The sequence below is a fragment of the Coregonus lavaretus genome, assembly GCF_964263955.1.
Source record: "Coregonus lavaretus genome assembly, chromosome: 21".
Taxonomy (NCBI): domain Eukaryota; kingdom Metazoa; phylum Chordata; class Actinopteri; order Salmoniformes; family Salmonidae; genus Coregonus; species Coregonus lavaretus.
In genome coordinates, this window is record NC_140008.1 from 37,409,018 (window position 1) to 37,423,859 (window position 14,842).

Here is a 14,842-nt window from a genome sequence, read left to right on the forward strand (position 1 = left end):
TCACCCAGCATGCCCAGTCTAAAGGGACCCTTCACCAGACCATACTCATGCATGGTGGTAACACTGTGAGCACTCTGTGAGGACCTGCAGAAGGCTAAGGAAGGACTATGGGAAAGGGAGGGATAGGGGTTAGGGATGGGGGGGAGAGAGGGCGGAGAGGGTGAGGGGGGCTGTGTGGGGTTTTAAGGCACCCGTCATTGGGTACTGTCTCCATTCGTTCCACCCTAAACCTGTAAATGTGACGCAGCACATCGGGTGTGGGACAAGCTGGTTGCTTTGGAGACAGTGGGGGAAGGCCAGTGGTGTCCAACATGGCAGGAAAGAGATCAGAGGCCAGCCTACCCATAAGCCTTCACTTCATAATGATGGACCCTGAGAAAGAGGAGAGTCTCTGCATGACAGGATGGAAGGAGGCTGGATTTGTGTTTGGGTATTCTAACACCTCTAAACTGATCTTAGTGAAAGACAGCATTTACACACATATACAAACACACATACACACATTGAGTTGGGTTACAGTCACTCACACTTTAAATCCAGTGGAAAATTCCCTCCTTCGTCTCTCTCTAAAAGAATAGTGCAGATGATTAGTTTCTCTCTCTCTGTTGTTTTCATTCGAGGGGCAGAGTTTCCCCTAGCACACAGCAGATAGCTGCAGACGATGGACAGAAGGCTTGGCCTATAGGCTGTGCTCCCCCAGTCTTCTCCTGCCCTCCCCCCTCCGTCCCCCCTCCCTTCCCTACCCGGCAGTCATATGACCTGAGGTCAACGGTCCGGCGCTCTTTCGATTGTGCTTTGTGAAGGGCAGGAGTAAAAAAAAGTATATCCTATTCCTCTCTCCTCCTTCCTTCATTCCTTCTCTAAATCCATCCTCTCTCCAGGTTGTTGCACTGGGATTCTCCTCTCTCCTTTCCATCATAGCCGGGGAGAGGCTGACCATACTTATCCACACACCAGCAGTAACCTCGCTTCCTCCCTTTGGATGGACGGCACTGCAGAGAGAGAGACATAAAGAGAGAGGGGGAAAGATAGAGAGAGAGAGAGAGAGAGAGAGAGAGAGAGAGAGAGAGAGAGAGAGAGAGAGAGAGAGGAGAGAGAGAGAGAGAGAGAAGAGAGATGAGAGAGAGAGAGAGAGAGAGAGAGAGAGAGAGAGAGAGAGAGAGAGAGAGAAAGAGAAAGAGAAAGAGAAAGAGAAAGAGAAAAAGAAAAAGAAAAAGAAAAGAAAAGAGAAAGAAAGAAAGAAAGAAGAAAAAAGAAAGAAAGAGATACATTTAATTTAAATATAACAACCAATGACGAAACTAGGAAGGGAGTTTTTCTGCCAGACGTATGCAGCCTTCAGCAAACTGTATCTCATAGGCAGGTAACACCAGTATGTGAAGGACTAACACACTAACACCATTCAACTAGTTCTGGACACAGCCTAGAAACACTCTGAGAGGGAGAGAGAGCGACAGAGAGAGAGAGAGAGAGAGAGAGAGAGAGAGAGAGAGAGAGAGAGAGAGAGAGAGAGACACAGTCATGCAGACGAACAGCTCCTGACTTATAACTTTCTGGTTGTTAAGAGTGAGATTAACAAAATAAAATTAGCAAAAAATATATAGGTAATCAAAACTGTACAAATGAAGAGCAACACAGGAGGAAAAGCTCGACAGAGTGTGTTAAAAGACCAATCTTTATCGTGCTAGCCGCACTGGACAGAGGACCACCCAGAGACCCCACAGTTGATGGTCTCATATATGGCCTTGTAGGCCTCCCTGCGCTTTGGATACACTGAAAACCAGTTATAAGTCTCTTGTACCAAGTACTCCACACTACGGGGGATGGTGTCATTGGAAGCATGACTTACAGCAAGCTGCAGAGAGTGGCACACACAGCGAATAAGAACCAGATCTTTGAGGCCATACTCCTCCTTCAGCACTTTATGGACCCCATTGTTAATCCCCATTATAACAGAGGCATTGTCAGTCCCTATCCCCAGGAGTTCTCTTTTTTAAGACAACACTTCTCGAGGAAAGCCACAACAGCACGGGCTATAGATTTGGCATCTCCTCCCTCCAACTCAACAAGCGCCAGAAATGTTGATACAATTGTCTGCTTGGTGTCACTAAAGTACCTTATCACAACCCCTAGGTACTTAGAAACACTTACATCCGTGGACTCATCGAGGAGGAGGTTGAAACGCTGGTCACCCACATCTGCGACCAACTTTTTCAGAAAGTATGGTGCTAGAATAATTTCTGTGCACTTTGTCCTGTGCATTTCGAAGTGGGTAGCAGCAGTGGAGTCTGAGAAAGCAGCTCTACATGCTTCTCCAATGTGATCACATGCCAGCATGGAACAGTGTTCAGCGATAGCTAATGCCATGGTGGCCTCAGCCTTTTTTGCAGAGTAAATATTTTAAACCATAAATGGCAGCTTGTTTTGGGTGGAAATGTTATAAGGCTTTGCCTTTTGAGTATGTTTTTGAGTTGTCATGTGTTTTTTTTACATCACTAAGTTTGGCGTAGAAATCTGCCTTACAATACAGGCAGTATGCCCATGTATCATCTCCAATAAACAGTTTCAACCAGCCTTTGAATTCAGGGTTTGATTCCCACTCCTTTCTGTATTTTTGAGTGTACAGTTTAGACTGAGACATGATGAGCTAGCCAGCTAGATGTTTAGCTTATGTCACAGAGAGGCACACACACAGTGGACGAGGTGAGTAAGTGACTGAGGCTGTGTGAGTCAAATGCAGTGATTTATTTTTGTGCAGTGATTTATTTTAGACAAAGAACATTTTACATTTACATCCCACCCTGAATGTAAGCCAGGGCGAGATCAGCCAGCGGCGGCTTCCCGCATGCGCGATTCATTTGCAGTCTGGACGCCGAGGGGTGAACATCTCCTGCTCTGACTGCAGCTGGGAGGGACTGCTGCGCGAGGACAAGGCCGCCTGTGAGTGCTTTGGGACGGGGGTGGGGCCCACGGCAGCACCCGCTGCTTGTTGAGAAGAGTAAGAACAGTACGTGCTTTCACGTCAGAGTCTCCAAATGTCTCCAATAACACCAGAAAAAGTTGCTAGATTTGTCGTTAGTCGATTTTTTAAAAATGTGTCGCTAGAGGGGTCTGAATACTCGCTAAATATAGCGACAAAGTCGCTAAGTTGGCAACACTGGCTCCAACTGTTTACTGGTGGTAACCATAGCAACATGGCCACTGAGGCAGCGCTAGCAGCGCCAGCAGCAGCAGAGACTGAGAGACTTTCCAGCAGAAATCAAATCAGAGAAGGGAAGAATCAATTTTAAACAGAATTCTGAGGGAGAACCCGGAAACGTTGTTTGCCGACTGCTCACACAACAGGACTGTTACATACCTGTTATTTTACACAGACCACACTACCGGGCGGCAGGTAGCTTGGTGGTTAAGAGCATTGTGCCAGTAACCGAAAGATCGCTGGTTCTAATCCCTGAGCTGACTATGTGAAAAATCTGTCGATGTGCCCTTGAGCAAGGCACTTAACCCTAATTGCTCCTGTAAGTCGCTCTGGATAAGAGAGTCTGCTAAATGACTAAAATGTAAATGTACTGCCTGGCATACAGCTGTAACCAGGCATTTCAGCTATACGACAAATAAAAGCATCTGCAAGGGAAGGCAAATCAATTTTTGAGGACAGCGAAAAGGACCAGGAAAACAGCTTTCTGACGGTAAACATGTACCAGAATGGCACTGTCATGGTCCAGGGCAGTGAGGCTACACTCAGCTCTTTTGTGCAGGACTTCCCCACCCTAAGGAAGATAGCAGAAACCAAAAAGGACAAGGACAACACCCCGACCTCTCCCCTCACCTCAGGCACTCCAACAGCAGGAGCCCAGGCCCAGACCCACACAACAGGTCTGTTCACAGAGCTTCTACAGGACCAGATCAACCAGTGCAGGACCCAGCTGAAGAACTCTGTCCAGGAGATGAGAGAGAGCCTTACTACACCGCTTGAGGAGGTAAAGGCCACCATGAGGAGAGAGCTAGTGCAGGGAAAGGAGGAGATGGCAAAGGAGTTGTCTGTCATCAAGAGTGTGCTGCAGCATAGAGAACAGACTGTAGAGACCCCTAGAGAGAAGCTGCAGCCCCTCACCACCCCTAACACCCCCACTGACCCACCCTCACCCACAACCCCCCACATACCGACCACCCTTTACCCTGTCTGCCCCCCAACACACCCCCACACACCCCTCCTTGTACACCACCCAACAATCACCCCAGAGCATCTGCATGACCACTCCCACCTGAGGAAGCAGACAGTAGGGATGTTTGCCAAGTCTCTAAAAGACGTGGCACTTGGTAGACAAACACACAATGCCGCACTGGAAAGAGGACCACCCAGAGACCCCTACCAGACCACCGCACCACCAAGTAGCCCCAGGCCCCCTCAATGCCCCACCAGACTCAGTGCACCCCACAGGCCCCACCCACCACCAGAGCATCACCAATTCCATCGGCTTAGCCAGACTGGACCGGGCCCAGCCTACTACCCCGCACCAGACCACCACCTCTACCAGACCAGAGAGGAAGCCCCCCGGCCCAGACTTGGCCCCACTCCACTCCACAGGGCCCAACAGCAGGACTAGTGCAGCTACGCGGAGGTCCTCAGAGGACAGGAGAACCCTGTAGGATTGAGTGAGATTAAACAGCTCCTCCAATACATCTGCACCAAACTGCACTAAATGCGCACACACGCGCACACACACACACACACACACACACACACACACACACACACACACATACACACACACCCATTGTACTAAAAAAGTTTACTTGTTCAATGAATAGGAATATACTGTATATATATACAGTGGGGAAAAAAGTATTTAGTCAGCCACCAATTGTGCAAGTTCTCCCACTTAAAAAGATGAGAGAGGCCTGTAATTTTCATCATAGGTACACGTCAACTATGACAGACAAATTGAGATTTTTTTTCTCCAGAAAATCACATTGTAGGATTTATAATGAATTTATTAGCAAATTATGGTGGAAAATAAGTATTTGGTCACCTACAAACAAGCAAGATTTCTGGCTCTTACAGACCTGTAACTTCTTTAAGAGGCTCCTCTGTCCTCCACTCGTTACCTGTATTAATGGCACCTGTTTGAACTTGTTATCAGTGTAAAAGACACCTGTCCACAACCTCAAACAGTCACACTCCAAACTCCACTATGGCCAAGACCAAAGAGCTGTCAAAGGACACCAGAAACAAAATTGTAGACCTACACCAGGCTGGGAAGACTGAATCTGCAATAGGTAAGCAGCTTGGTTTGAAGAAATCAACTGTGGGAGCAATTATTAGGAAATGGAAGACATACAAGACCACTGATAATCTCCCTCGATCTGGGGCTCCACGCAAGATCTTACCCCGTGGGGTCAAAATGATCACAAGAACGGTGAGCAAAAATCCCAGAACCACACGGGGGGACCTAGTGAATGACCTGCAGAGAGCTGGGACCAAAGTAACAAAGCCTACCATCAGTAACACACTACGCCGCCACGGACTCAAATCCTGCAGTGCCAGACGTGTCCCCCTGCTTAAGCCAGTACATGTCCAGGCCCGTCTGAAGTTTGCTAGAGTGCATTTGGATGATCCAGAAGAGGATTGGGAGAATGTCATATGGTCAGATGAAACCAAAATATAACTTTTTGGTAAAAACTCAACTCGTCGTGTTTGGAGGACAAAGAATGCTGAGTTGCATCCAAAGAACACCATTTTTTTTCTCATTTTGTCTGTCATAGTTGACGTGTACCTATGATGAAAATTACAGGCCTCTCTCATCTTTTTAAGTGGGAGAACATGCACAATTGGTGGCTGACTAAATACTTTTTTCCCCCACTGTGTATATATATATATATAACAGAACAAATGTTTGCTGTTATCCTGTTTATCTCACTCTTAACAACTTAGTAGTTAGTAGTTACTGTATTTTTGACTGTGCTGTTCTTTTAGAAGTTGAATGGATTAGAAAAAGCTATAAAGGACAATCAAAATCCATTGGACTCCCCAATTACTGACCAGTGCTCTATAAGAAACTTCAGGCCCTCAAATTAAAAAAAGCATGCGGACCTGATGGCATCCTAAATGAGATGCTAATATTCACTAGTGCAAAATGTCAATTGGCTATATTAAAACTGTTTAATTTGATCCTGAGTGTAGGTTATTTCCATGACATCTGGAATCAAGGACTCATAACCCCAATCTTTAAGAACAGAGACAAATTTCACCCTAACAATTACAGAGGCATTTGTGTGAACAGTAACCTGGGGAAGGTTTTCTGTAGTATTATAAATGTAAGAGTTCTAAACTTCCTTAATAAGCACAACGTCTTGACTAAAAGACTAATTGGATTTATACCAAAACATCGCACGACCGGTCATATTTACACCCTACACACCCTGATAGATATACATGTCCACCAAAATAATACCAAAATGTATGCTTGCTTTATCGACTTCCAAAAAGCATTTGATTCTATTTGGCATACAGGACTGTTCTACAAAGTTATTGAAAGTGGTGCAGGGGGTAAAACATGACATAATTAAATCAATTTATACTGGCAAAATTGGCAAGAAAATAACATAATTCTTTAACCAGGGGCGAGGCCTTCGCCAGGGTTGCAATCTGAGCCCTGCACTCTTCAATATTTACATCAACGAATTGGCCACTATTCTAGAAAAATCCCCAGCCCCTGGTGTTAGTCTCCACAATTCAGAGGTTAAATGCCTGCTCTTCGCAGATGACCTATGCCTGCTGTCACACACAGCACATGGCCTACAGCAGAGCCTGGACCTGCTAGAGCAGTACTGCCAGACCTGGGCCCTGGCAGTAAACCCCAAAAAGACTAAAATAATGATTTTCCAGAGAAGATCCAGATCTCAGGGAATTATACCAAGTTCTCAATTGGTACAAAATAAATAGAGTACTGCAAAACACACTACAATTACTTAGGTTTAGAAATAAGCTCAACTGGACACCTTAATGATGCAGTGAATGAACTGAGAGAGAAAACACGCAGGGCATTCTACGCCATTAAAAAAACAAATTCAAATTGAAATACCTTTTAAAATGTGGCTAAAACTAACTGAATGTGTTTTTTGAACCATTTGAACTTTATGGCAGTGAAGTCCACTTGCAAAACAAGATTTCACCAAATGGGACAAACACCCCATTGAAACCCTGCATGCAGAGTTCTGTAAGATTTTCCTACATGTCCAGAGGAAAACTACAAACAATGCATGCAGGGCAGAATTAGGTCAATATCCACTAATAATAAAAACTCAAAAGAGAGCAATTCAGTTTTGGAAACATCTAAAATACAGTGACCCCCTCGCATATCATTACCAAGCCCTGCAATGCCAAGAGCTGAGCAAAGAAAATAGTCCCCTCATCCAGCTGGTCCTGGGGCTGAGTTCACAGACCTATTCTACTAACAAACTGAAGTCTCAGGACCAGAACATCCAATCAATCAGAATAAACCAAATTACAACACAGTCAAAACAAAACTACATTGCTTATTGGGAAACACAAGCACAAAGTAAAATGCAGTGCTATCTGGCCCTAAATCGACAGTACACCGTGGCTAACTATTTGACCATGGTTACTGATCAAAACCTTAGACAAACCTTGACAAAGAACAGGCTCAGTGAGCACAGCCTTGCCATTGAGAAGGGTAGACACAGGAAAACCTGGCTCCCTGTAGAGGAAAGGCTGTGCAACCGCTGCACCACAGCAGAAACTGAGACAGAGCTGCATTTCCTGACAAAATGTCAAAAATATAAAACAATTATTTATTTTATTTATTTCACCTTTATTTAACCAGGTAAACCAGTTGAGAACAAGTTCTCATTTACAACTGCGACCTGGCCAAGATAAAGCAAAGCAGTGCGATAAAAACAACAACACAGAGTTACATATGGGGTAAAACAAAACAAAGTCAAAAATACAACAGAAATACATATATATATACAGTGTGTGCAAATGTAGCAAGTTATGGAGGTAAGGCAATAAATAGGCTATAGTGCAAAATAATTACAATTAGTATTAACACTGGAATGATAGATGTGCAAGAGATGATGTGCAAATAGAGATACTGGGGTACAAATGAGCAAAATAAATAACAATATAGGGATGAGGTAGTTGGGCGGGCTAATTTCAGATGGGCTGTGTACAGGTGCAGTGATCGGTAAGGTGCTCTGACAACTGATGCTTAAAGTTAGTGAGGGAGATAAGTGTCTCCAGCTACAGAGATTTTTGCAATTTGTTCCAGTCATTGGCAGCAGAGAACTGGAAGGAATTGCGGCCAAAGGAGGTGTTGGCTTTGGGGATGACCAGTGAGATATACCTGCTGGAGCGCAGACTATGGGTGGGTGTTGCTATGGTGACCAATGAGCTAAGATAAGGCGGGGATTTGCCTAGCAGTGATTTATAGATGGCCTGGAGCCAGTGGGTTTGGCGACGAATATGTAGTGAGGACCAGCCAACAAGAGCGTACAGGTCACAGTGGTGGGTATTATATGGGGCTTTGGAGACAAAACGGATGGCACTGTGATAGACTACATCCAATTTGCTGAGTAGAGTGTTGGAGGCTATTTTGTAAATGACATCGCCGAAGTCAATGATCGGTAGGATAGTCAGTTTTACGAGGGCATGTTTGGCAGCATGAGTGAAGGAGGCTTTGTTGCGAAATAGGAAACCGTTTCTAGATTTAACTTTGGATTGGAGATTCTTAATATGAGTCTGGAAGGAGAGTTTACAGTCTAACCAGACACCTAGATATTTGTAGTTGTCCACATACTCTAGGTCAGACCCGTCGAGAGTAGTGATTCTAGTCGGGTGGGCGGGTGCAAGCAGCGTTCGGTTGAAGAGCATGCATTTAGTTTTACTAGTGTTTAAGAGCAGTTGGAGGCTACTGAAGGAGTGTTGTATGGCATTGAAGCTCGTTTGGAGGTTTGTTAACACAGTGTCCAATGAAGGGCCAGATGTATACAAAATGGTGTCGTCTGCGTAGAGGTGGATCTGAGAGTCACCAGCAGCAAGAGCGACGTCAATTGATATACACAGAGAAAAGAGTCGGCCCAAGAATTGAACCCTGTGGCACCCCCATAGAGACTGCCATAGGTCCAGACAACAGGCCCTCTGATTTGACACATTGAACTCTATCTGAGAAGTAGTTGGTGAACCAGGCGAGGCAGTCATTTGAGAAACCAAGGCTATTTAGTCTGCCAATAAGAATGCGGTGGTTGACAGAGTCGAAAGCCTTGGCCAGGACAATGAAAACGGCTGCACAGTACTGTCTATTATCGATCGCGGTTATAATATCGTTTAGGACCTTGAGCGTGGCTGAAGTGCACCCATGACCAGCTCGGAAACCGGATTGCATAGCGGAGAAGGTACGGTGGGATTCGAAATGGTCGGTGATCTGTTTGTTGACTTGGCTTTCAAAAACTTTTGAAAGGCAGGGCAGGATGGATATGGGTCTGTAACAGTTTGGATCTAGAGTGTCACCCCCTTTGAAGAGGGGGATGACCGCGGCAGCTTTCCAATCTCTGGGGATCTCAGACGTTACGAAAGAGAGGTTGAACAGGCTAGTAATAGGGGTTGCGACAATTTCGGCGGCTAGTTTTAGAAAGAAAGGGTCCAGATTGTCTAGCCCAGATGATTTGTAGGGGTCCAGATTTTGCAGCTCTTTCAGAACATCAGCTGTCTGGATTTGTGTGAAGGAGAAGCGGGGGGGGGCATGGGCAAGTTGCAGCGGAGGGTGCAGAGCTGGTGGCCGGGGTAGTGGTAGCCAGGTGGAAAGCATGGCCAGCCGTAGCAAAATGCTTGTTGAAATTCTCGATTATTGTAGATTTATCGGTGGTGATAGTGTTTCCTATCCTCAGTGCAGTGGGCAGCTGGGAGGAAGTGCTCTTATTTTCCATGGACTTTACAGTGTCCCAAAACTTTTTGGAGTTAGTGCTACAGGATGCAAATTTCTGTTTGAAAAAGTTAGCCTTTGCTTTCCTAACTGCTTGTGTATATTGGTTCCTAACTTCCCTGAAAAGTTGCATATCGCGGGGGCTATTTGATGCTAATGCAGTACGCCACAGGATGTTTTTGTGCTGGTCAAGGGCAGTCAAGTCTGAGGAGAACCAGGGGCTATATCTGTTCTTAGTTCTGTATTTTTTGAATGGGGCATGTTTACTTAAGATTGAGAGGAAATTACTTTTAAAGAACAACCAGGCATCCTCTACTGACGGAATGAGATCTATATCCATCCAGGATACCTGGGCCAGGTCAATTAGGAAGGCCTGCTCGCTGAAGTGTTTTTGGGAGCGTTTGACAGTGATGAGGGGTGGTCGTTTGACCGCGGACCCGTTACGGACGCAGGCAATAAGGCAGTGATCGCTGAGATCCTGGTTGAAGACAGCGGAGGTGTATTTAGAGGGTAAGTTAGTCAGGATGATATCTATGAGGGTACCCATGTTTACGGATTTAGGGTTGTACCTGGTAGGTTCGTTGATAATTTGTGTGAGATTGAGGGCATCTAGTTTAGATTGTAGGATGGCCGGGGTGTTAAGCATATCCCAATTTAGGTCACCAAGCAGTACGAACTCTGAGGATAGATGGGGGGCAATCAATTCACATATGGTGTCCAGGGCACAGCTGGGGGCTGAGGGGGGTCTGTAGCAAGCGGCAACAGTGAGAGATTTATTTCTGGAAAGGTGGATTTTTAGAAGTAGAAGCTCAAACTGTTTGGGCACAGACCTGGATAGTATGATAGAGCTCTGCAGGCTATCTCTACAGTAGATTGCAACTCCACCCCCTTTGGCAGTTCTATCTAGACGGAAAATGTTATAGTTGGGGATGGAAATTTCAGAATTTTTGGTGGCCTTCCTAAGCCAGGATTCAGACACTGCTAGAACATCAGGGTTGGCGGAGTGTGCTAACGCAGTGAATAACTCAAACTTAGGAAGGAGGCTTCTGATATTTACGTGCAGAAAACCAAGACTTTTACGGTTACAGAAGTCAACAAATGATAGCTCCTGGGGAGTAGGAGTGATACTGGGGGCTGCAGGGCCTGGGTTAGCCTCTACATCACCAGAGGAACAGAGGAGGACTAGAATAAGGATACGACTAAAGGCTTTAAGAACTGGTCTTCTAGTGCGTTGGGTACATAGAATAAAGGGGGCAGTTCTCCGGGCGTTGTAGAAAAGATTCAGGGCATTATGTACAGAAAAGGATATGGAAGGATATGAGTACAGTTCAGGTAACCCTAAGCGTTGGGTAACAATGAAAGAGATAGCATCACTGGAGGCACCGATTGAGCCGGTCTCGGCGTGTATGGGGGGTGGAACAAAGGAACTATTTGAGGCAGTTTGAGAGGGACTAGGGGTTCTACAGTGAAATTGTATAATAAGAACTAACCCAAACAGCAATAGGCAAGGCATAATTGACATGGGAGAGAGGCATAAAGCAGTCACAGGTGTTATTAGAGAGAGCTAAGACAACAACTGGAAATAGCGATAACGTTTGGGCTAAGGCTAAACAGAATAAACAGGACAGGGTACCGTGTAAAGGAACAGTCCAGCAGGCATCAGCTGTGCAGCTGAGTGATCATAAGGTCCAGTGAACAGCAATATGTGAGTCCGAGAGCAGTTCAAATTGGTGCTTCAGCACAGCTAGCAGGGAGCACAGTTGTAGTTTGCGTGTGCTAGCGGGCCGGGGCTGGCAGATGGATCTTCGTGGTCGTCGCAACGGGAAGCCTGTTGAAACCACATCAGACTATTTCGTCGGCAAACCAGTCGTGTTGGATCGGCGGGGCTCAGTGTCAACACTAGGAGGTCCCGTCCGGTTGACAGAGAGGTAGATAGCCGGGAGATGGGCCTGAGGCTAGCTGAAGGCTAACTGGTGCTTGCTATAGGGCAATGGTAATCAGCCAACAACAGGTTGCAGCTAGCTAGCTGGTTGCGATGATCCGGCGCTAGGGTCCAGTGATTCCGGCAGAAAGTCCAATAAGCTCTGGGTCGATAGCACGCTGGGTCGATAGCACGCTGTGCAGACTGGCCGACGAATTGTCTAGGCTAGAGCTAGAGCTGGCTGGTGGATAGTGTAGGCCACGGACAGTGGTGAAGACGCTAACGGTGACTAATAGCAAGTAGCCATTCAGTTGCAGCTACACTAGTTTCAGCTTACGGTTCTTGATGAAAGTTATAAAGAAATAATATAATCCTTTCCACGTTGGGTGAGGCGGGTTGCAGGAAAGTATATTTAGTTAAAGAATGAAAAGTAAAAATTGAGAAATATATACAAAATAGACAAAAAAACAAGAAACGGGATATTTACACAAGGACAATGAATAAAAGCGACCCCACTGCTACGCCATCTTGGAGAGTGTCATTTTGAAACCAATTTTCAAGGTTTCAAAGACCTCTCTGATGAGAATAAGCTACCCGTCCTGTTGGGGGAGGACGCAGAGAGCTGTGCGTTGGCAGCACACTACATTGCTGCCTGCCATAAGTTGAGGGACAGTGTCTGACAGACCAACCAATCTGTAATCCTGTATATTGTTATTGTTCAATGGTTATTTTGACCCTTGGTTATTGTTGTTACTGTTGTCCCGTTGACAACATTGATTATTATTATTTTAATTATGTTAATAGTGTAAATATCCAAAGTAAGCTTTGGCAATATGTACATTGTTACGTCATGCCAATAAAGCAAATTGAATTGAATTGAGAGAGAGCGAGAGAGAGAGAGAGGGGGGGGGGGGCTTTTAGAGAGAGGGGGAGACCGGCAGACAGGGTAGAGGGAAGAAAGTCAGAGGGGATAGGGTAGAGAGGGATGGAGTAGAGGGGGTGAGGACACAGAGGGGGTGAGGAAAGAGAGAGTAAGAGGACAGAGTGGGGTAAGAGGACAGAGACTTGTAAATGCACCACACAACCAATAAACAAAACATACTGACATGGTTTGCGTTTTCAACACCACAATAAATAGACTATCAATTTCGACAAACAGAAAACCCATTCCTCCCTACCTTGTAGGCTTACCCAGTATCGAAGGCTTGGCTTGACAATCTCTTAATGTCATTAACTTTTTGGTGTTTTGTAAAAGATGTCTCTTTCCATTCATCAAATTGCCTCTGCATAGTTTGGATGTATTTATTTATTTGTCAGTTTTAAAAAAAATACATACACTACATGCACAGGAGGTTAGTGGCACCTTAATTGGGGAGAATGGGCTCCTGGTAATGACCGGAGTGGAATCAGTGGAATGGTATCAAATACATCAAACACATGGTTTCCAGGTGTTTGATGCCATTCCTTTGCTCCGATCCTGCCATTATTATGAGCCGTTCGCCCCTCAGCAGCCTCCACTGACTAAATGACCAAAAGTATGTGAACACCTGCTCGTCGAACATCTCATTCCAAAATCATGGGCATTAATATGGAGTCGGCCCCCCCTTTGCTGCTATAAGAACCTCCACTCTTCTGGGAAGGCTTTCCACTAGATGTTGGAACATTGCTGCGGGGACTTGCTTCCATTCAACCACAAGACCATTATTGGAGGTTGGGCACTGATGTTGGGGGATTAGGCCTGGCTCGCAGTCGGCGTCCAATTCATCCGAAAGGTGTTCGATGGGGTTGAGGTCAGGGCTCTGTGCAGGCCAGTCAAGTTCTTCCACACCGATCTCGACAAAACATTTCCGTATCGACCTCGACCTTGTGCATGGAGGCATTGTCATGCTGAAACAGGAAAGGGCCTTCCCCAAGCTGTTTCCACAAAGTTGGAAGCATAGAATCATCTAGAATGTAATTGTATGCTGTAGAGTTAAGATTTCCCTTCACTGGAACTAAGGGGCCTAGCCCGAACCATGAAAAACAGCCCCAGACCATTATTCCTCCTCCACCAAACTTTACAGTTGGCACTATGCATTGGGGCAGGTAGCGTTCACCTGGCATCCGCCAAACACAGATTCGTCCATCGGACTCCCATATGGTGAAGAGTGATTCATAATTCCAGAGAACGTGTTTCCACTGCTCCAGAGTTCAATGGCGGCGAACTTTACACCACTCCAGCCGATAATTGGCATTGCGCATGGTGATCTTAGGCTTGTGTGCGGCTGCTTGGCCATGGAAACCCATTTCATGAAGCTCCCGACGAACCGTTCTTGTGCTGATGTTGCTTCCAGAGGCAGTTTGGGACTCTGTAGTGAGTGTTGCAACCGATGACAGATAATTTTTACGCGCTTCAGCACTCGGCGGTCCTGTTCTATGAGCTGTGTGTGTGTCCTATTGCTCCACTGTTGGCTGACCTCAATTTACCTCTCTCCTCTCCACCTACCCTTATTTATTTTTATATCTCTCTCTCTCTCTCTCTCTCTCTCTCTCTCTCTCTCTCTCTCTCTCTCTCTCTCTCTCTCTCTCTCTCTCTCTCTCTCTCTCTCTCTCTCTCTCTCTCTCTCTCTCTCTCTCTCTCTACTTGGATGTTAGTCAAAATCGTGTGCAAGTCATGCTTCAGCAGAACTCAAACATCACGTTCACGGACAAGAATGTGTGCATGTACGTGCGTGTGTCTCTATTTCTCTCTGAAAGGATCTGTGTATCAGGCTTGCGGGGTGCTACAGTAAGGGCTCTATTCAATCTGTACAGCTGAAGAGTTGCAGATTCTGCGATAAAAAAATTTAAGTAATTTCCGATTGAGCCGACATATGCAGCGAGGAGAGGAGAAGGCGTGAGCGAGTGAAGTAGTGTGAAGGTAAACATGGAGTTGCTATAATATTTGCCAAGGCCAGTTGGAGGGCCGTGGGGAAACGAGCACTGCTATTCTGGGCTG

At 45.8% G+C, this 14,842-nt stretch overlaps 1 protein-coding gene across 1 annotated transcript in view; it reads right to left on the bottom strand.

The window, feature by feature from the left end:
• Nucleotides 1–853: 853 nt before the first annotated feature.
• The window catches only part of LOC311148565 (insulin-like growth factor-binding protein 3), a gene marked incomplete at its 5' end in the record, with an annotated part of 83,004 nt that continues 69,015 nt past the window's right edge, over nt 854–14,842 (bottom strand). Inside the window, one exon of the mRNA XM_084185551.1 lies at nt 854–992. Coding sequence (XP_084041677.1) covers nt 861–992 — 132 coding nt within the window. The 3' untranslated portion in view covers nt 854–860. The remainder of the gene's footprint in view (nt 993–14,842) is intronic.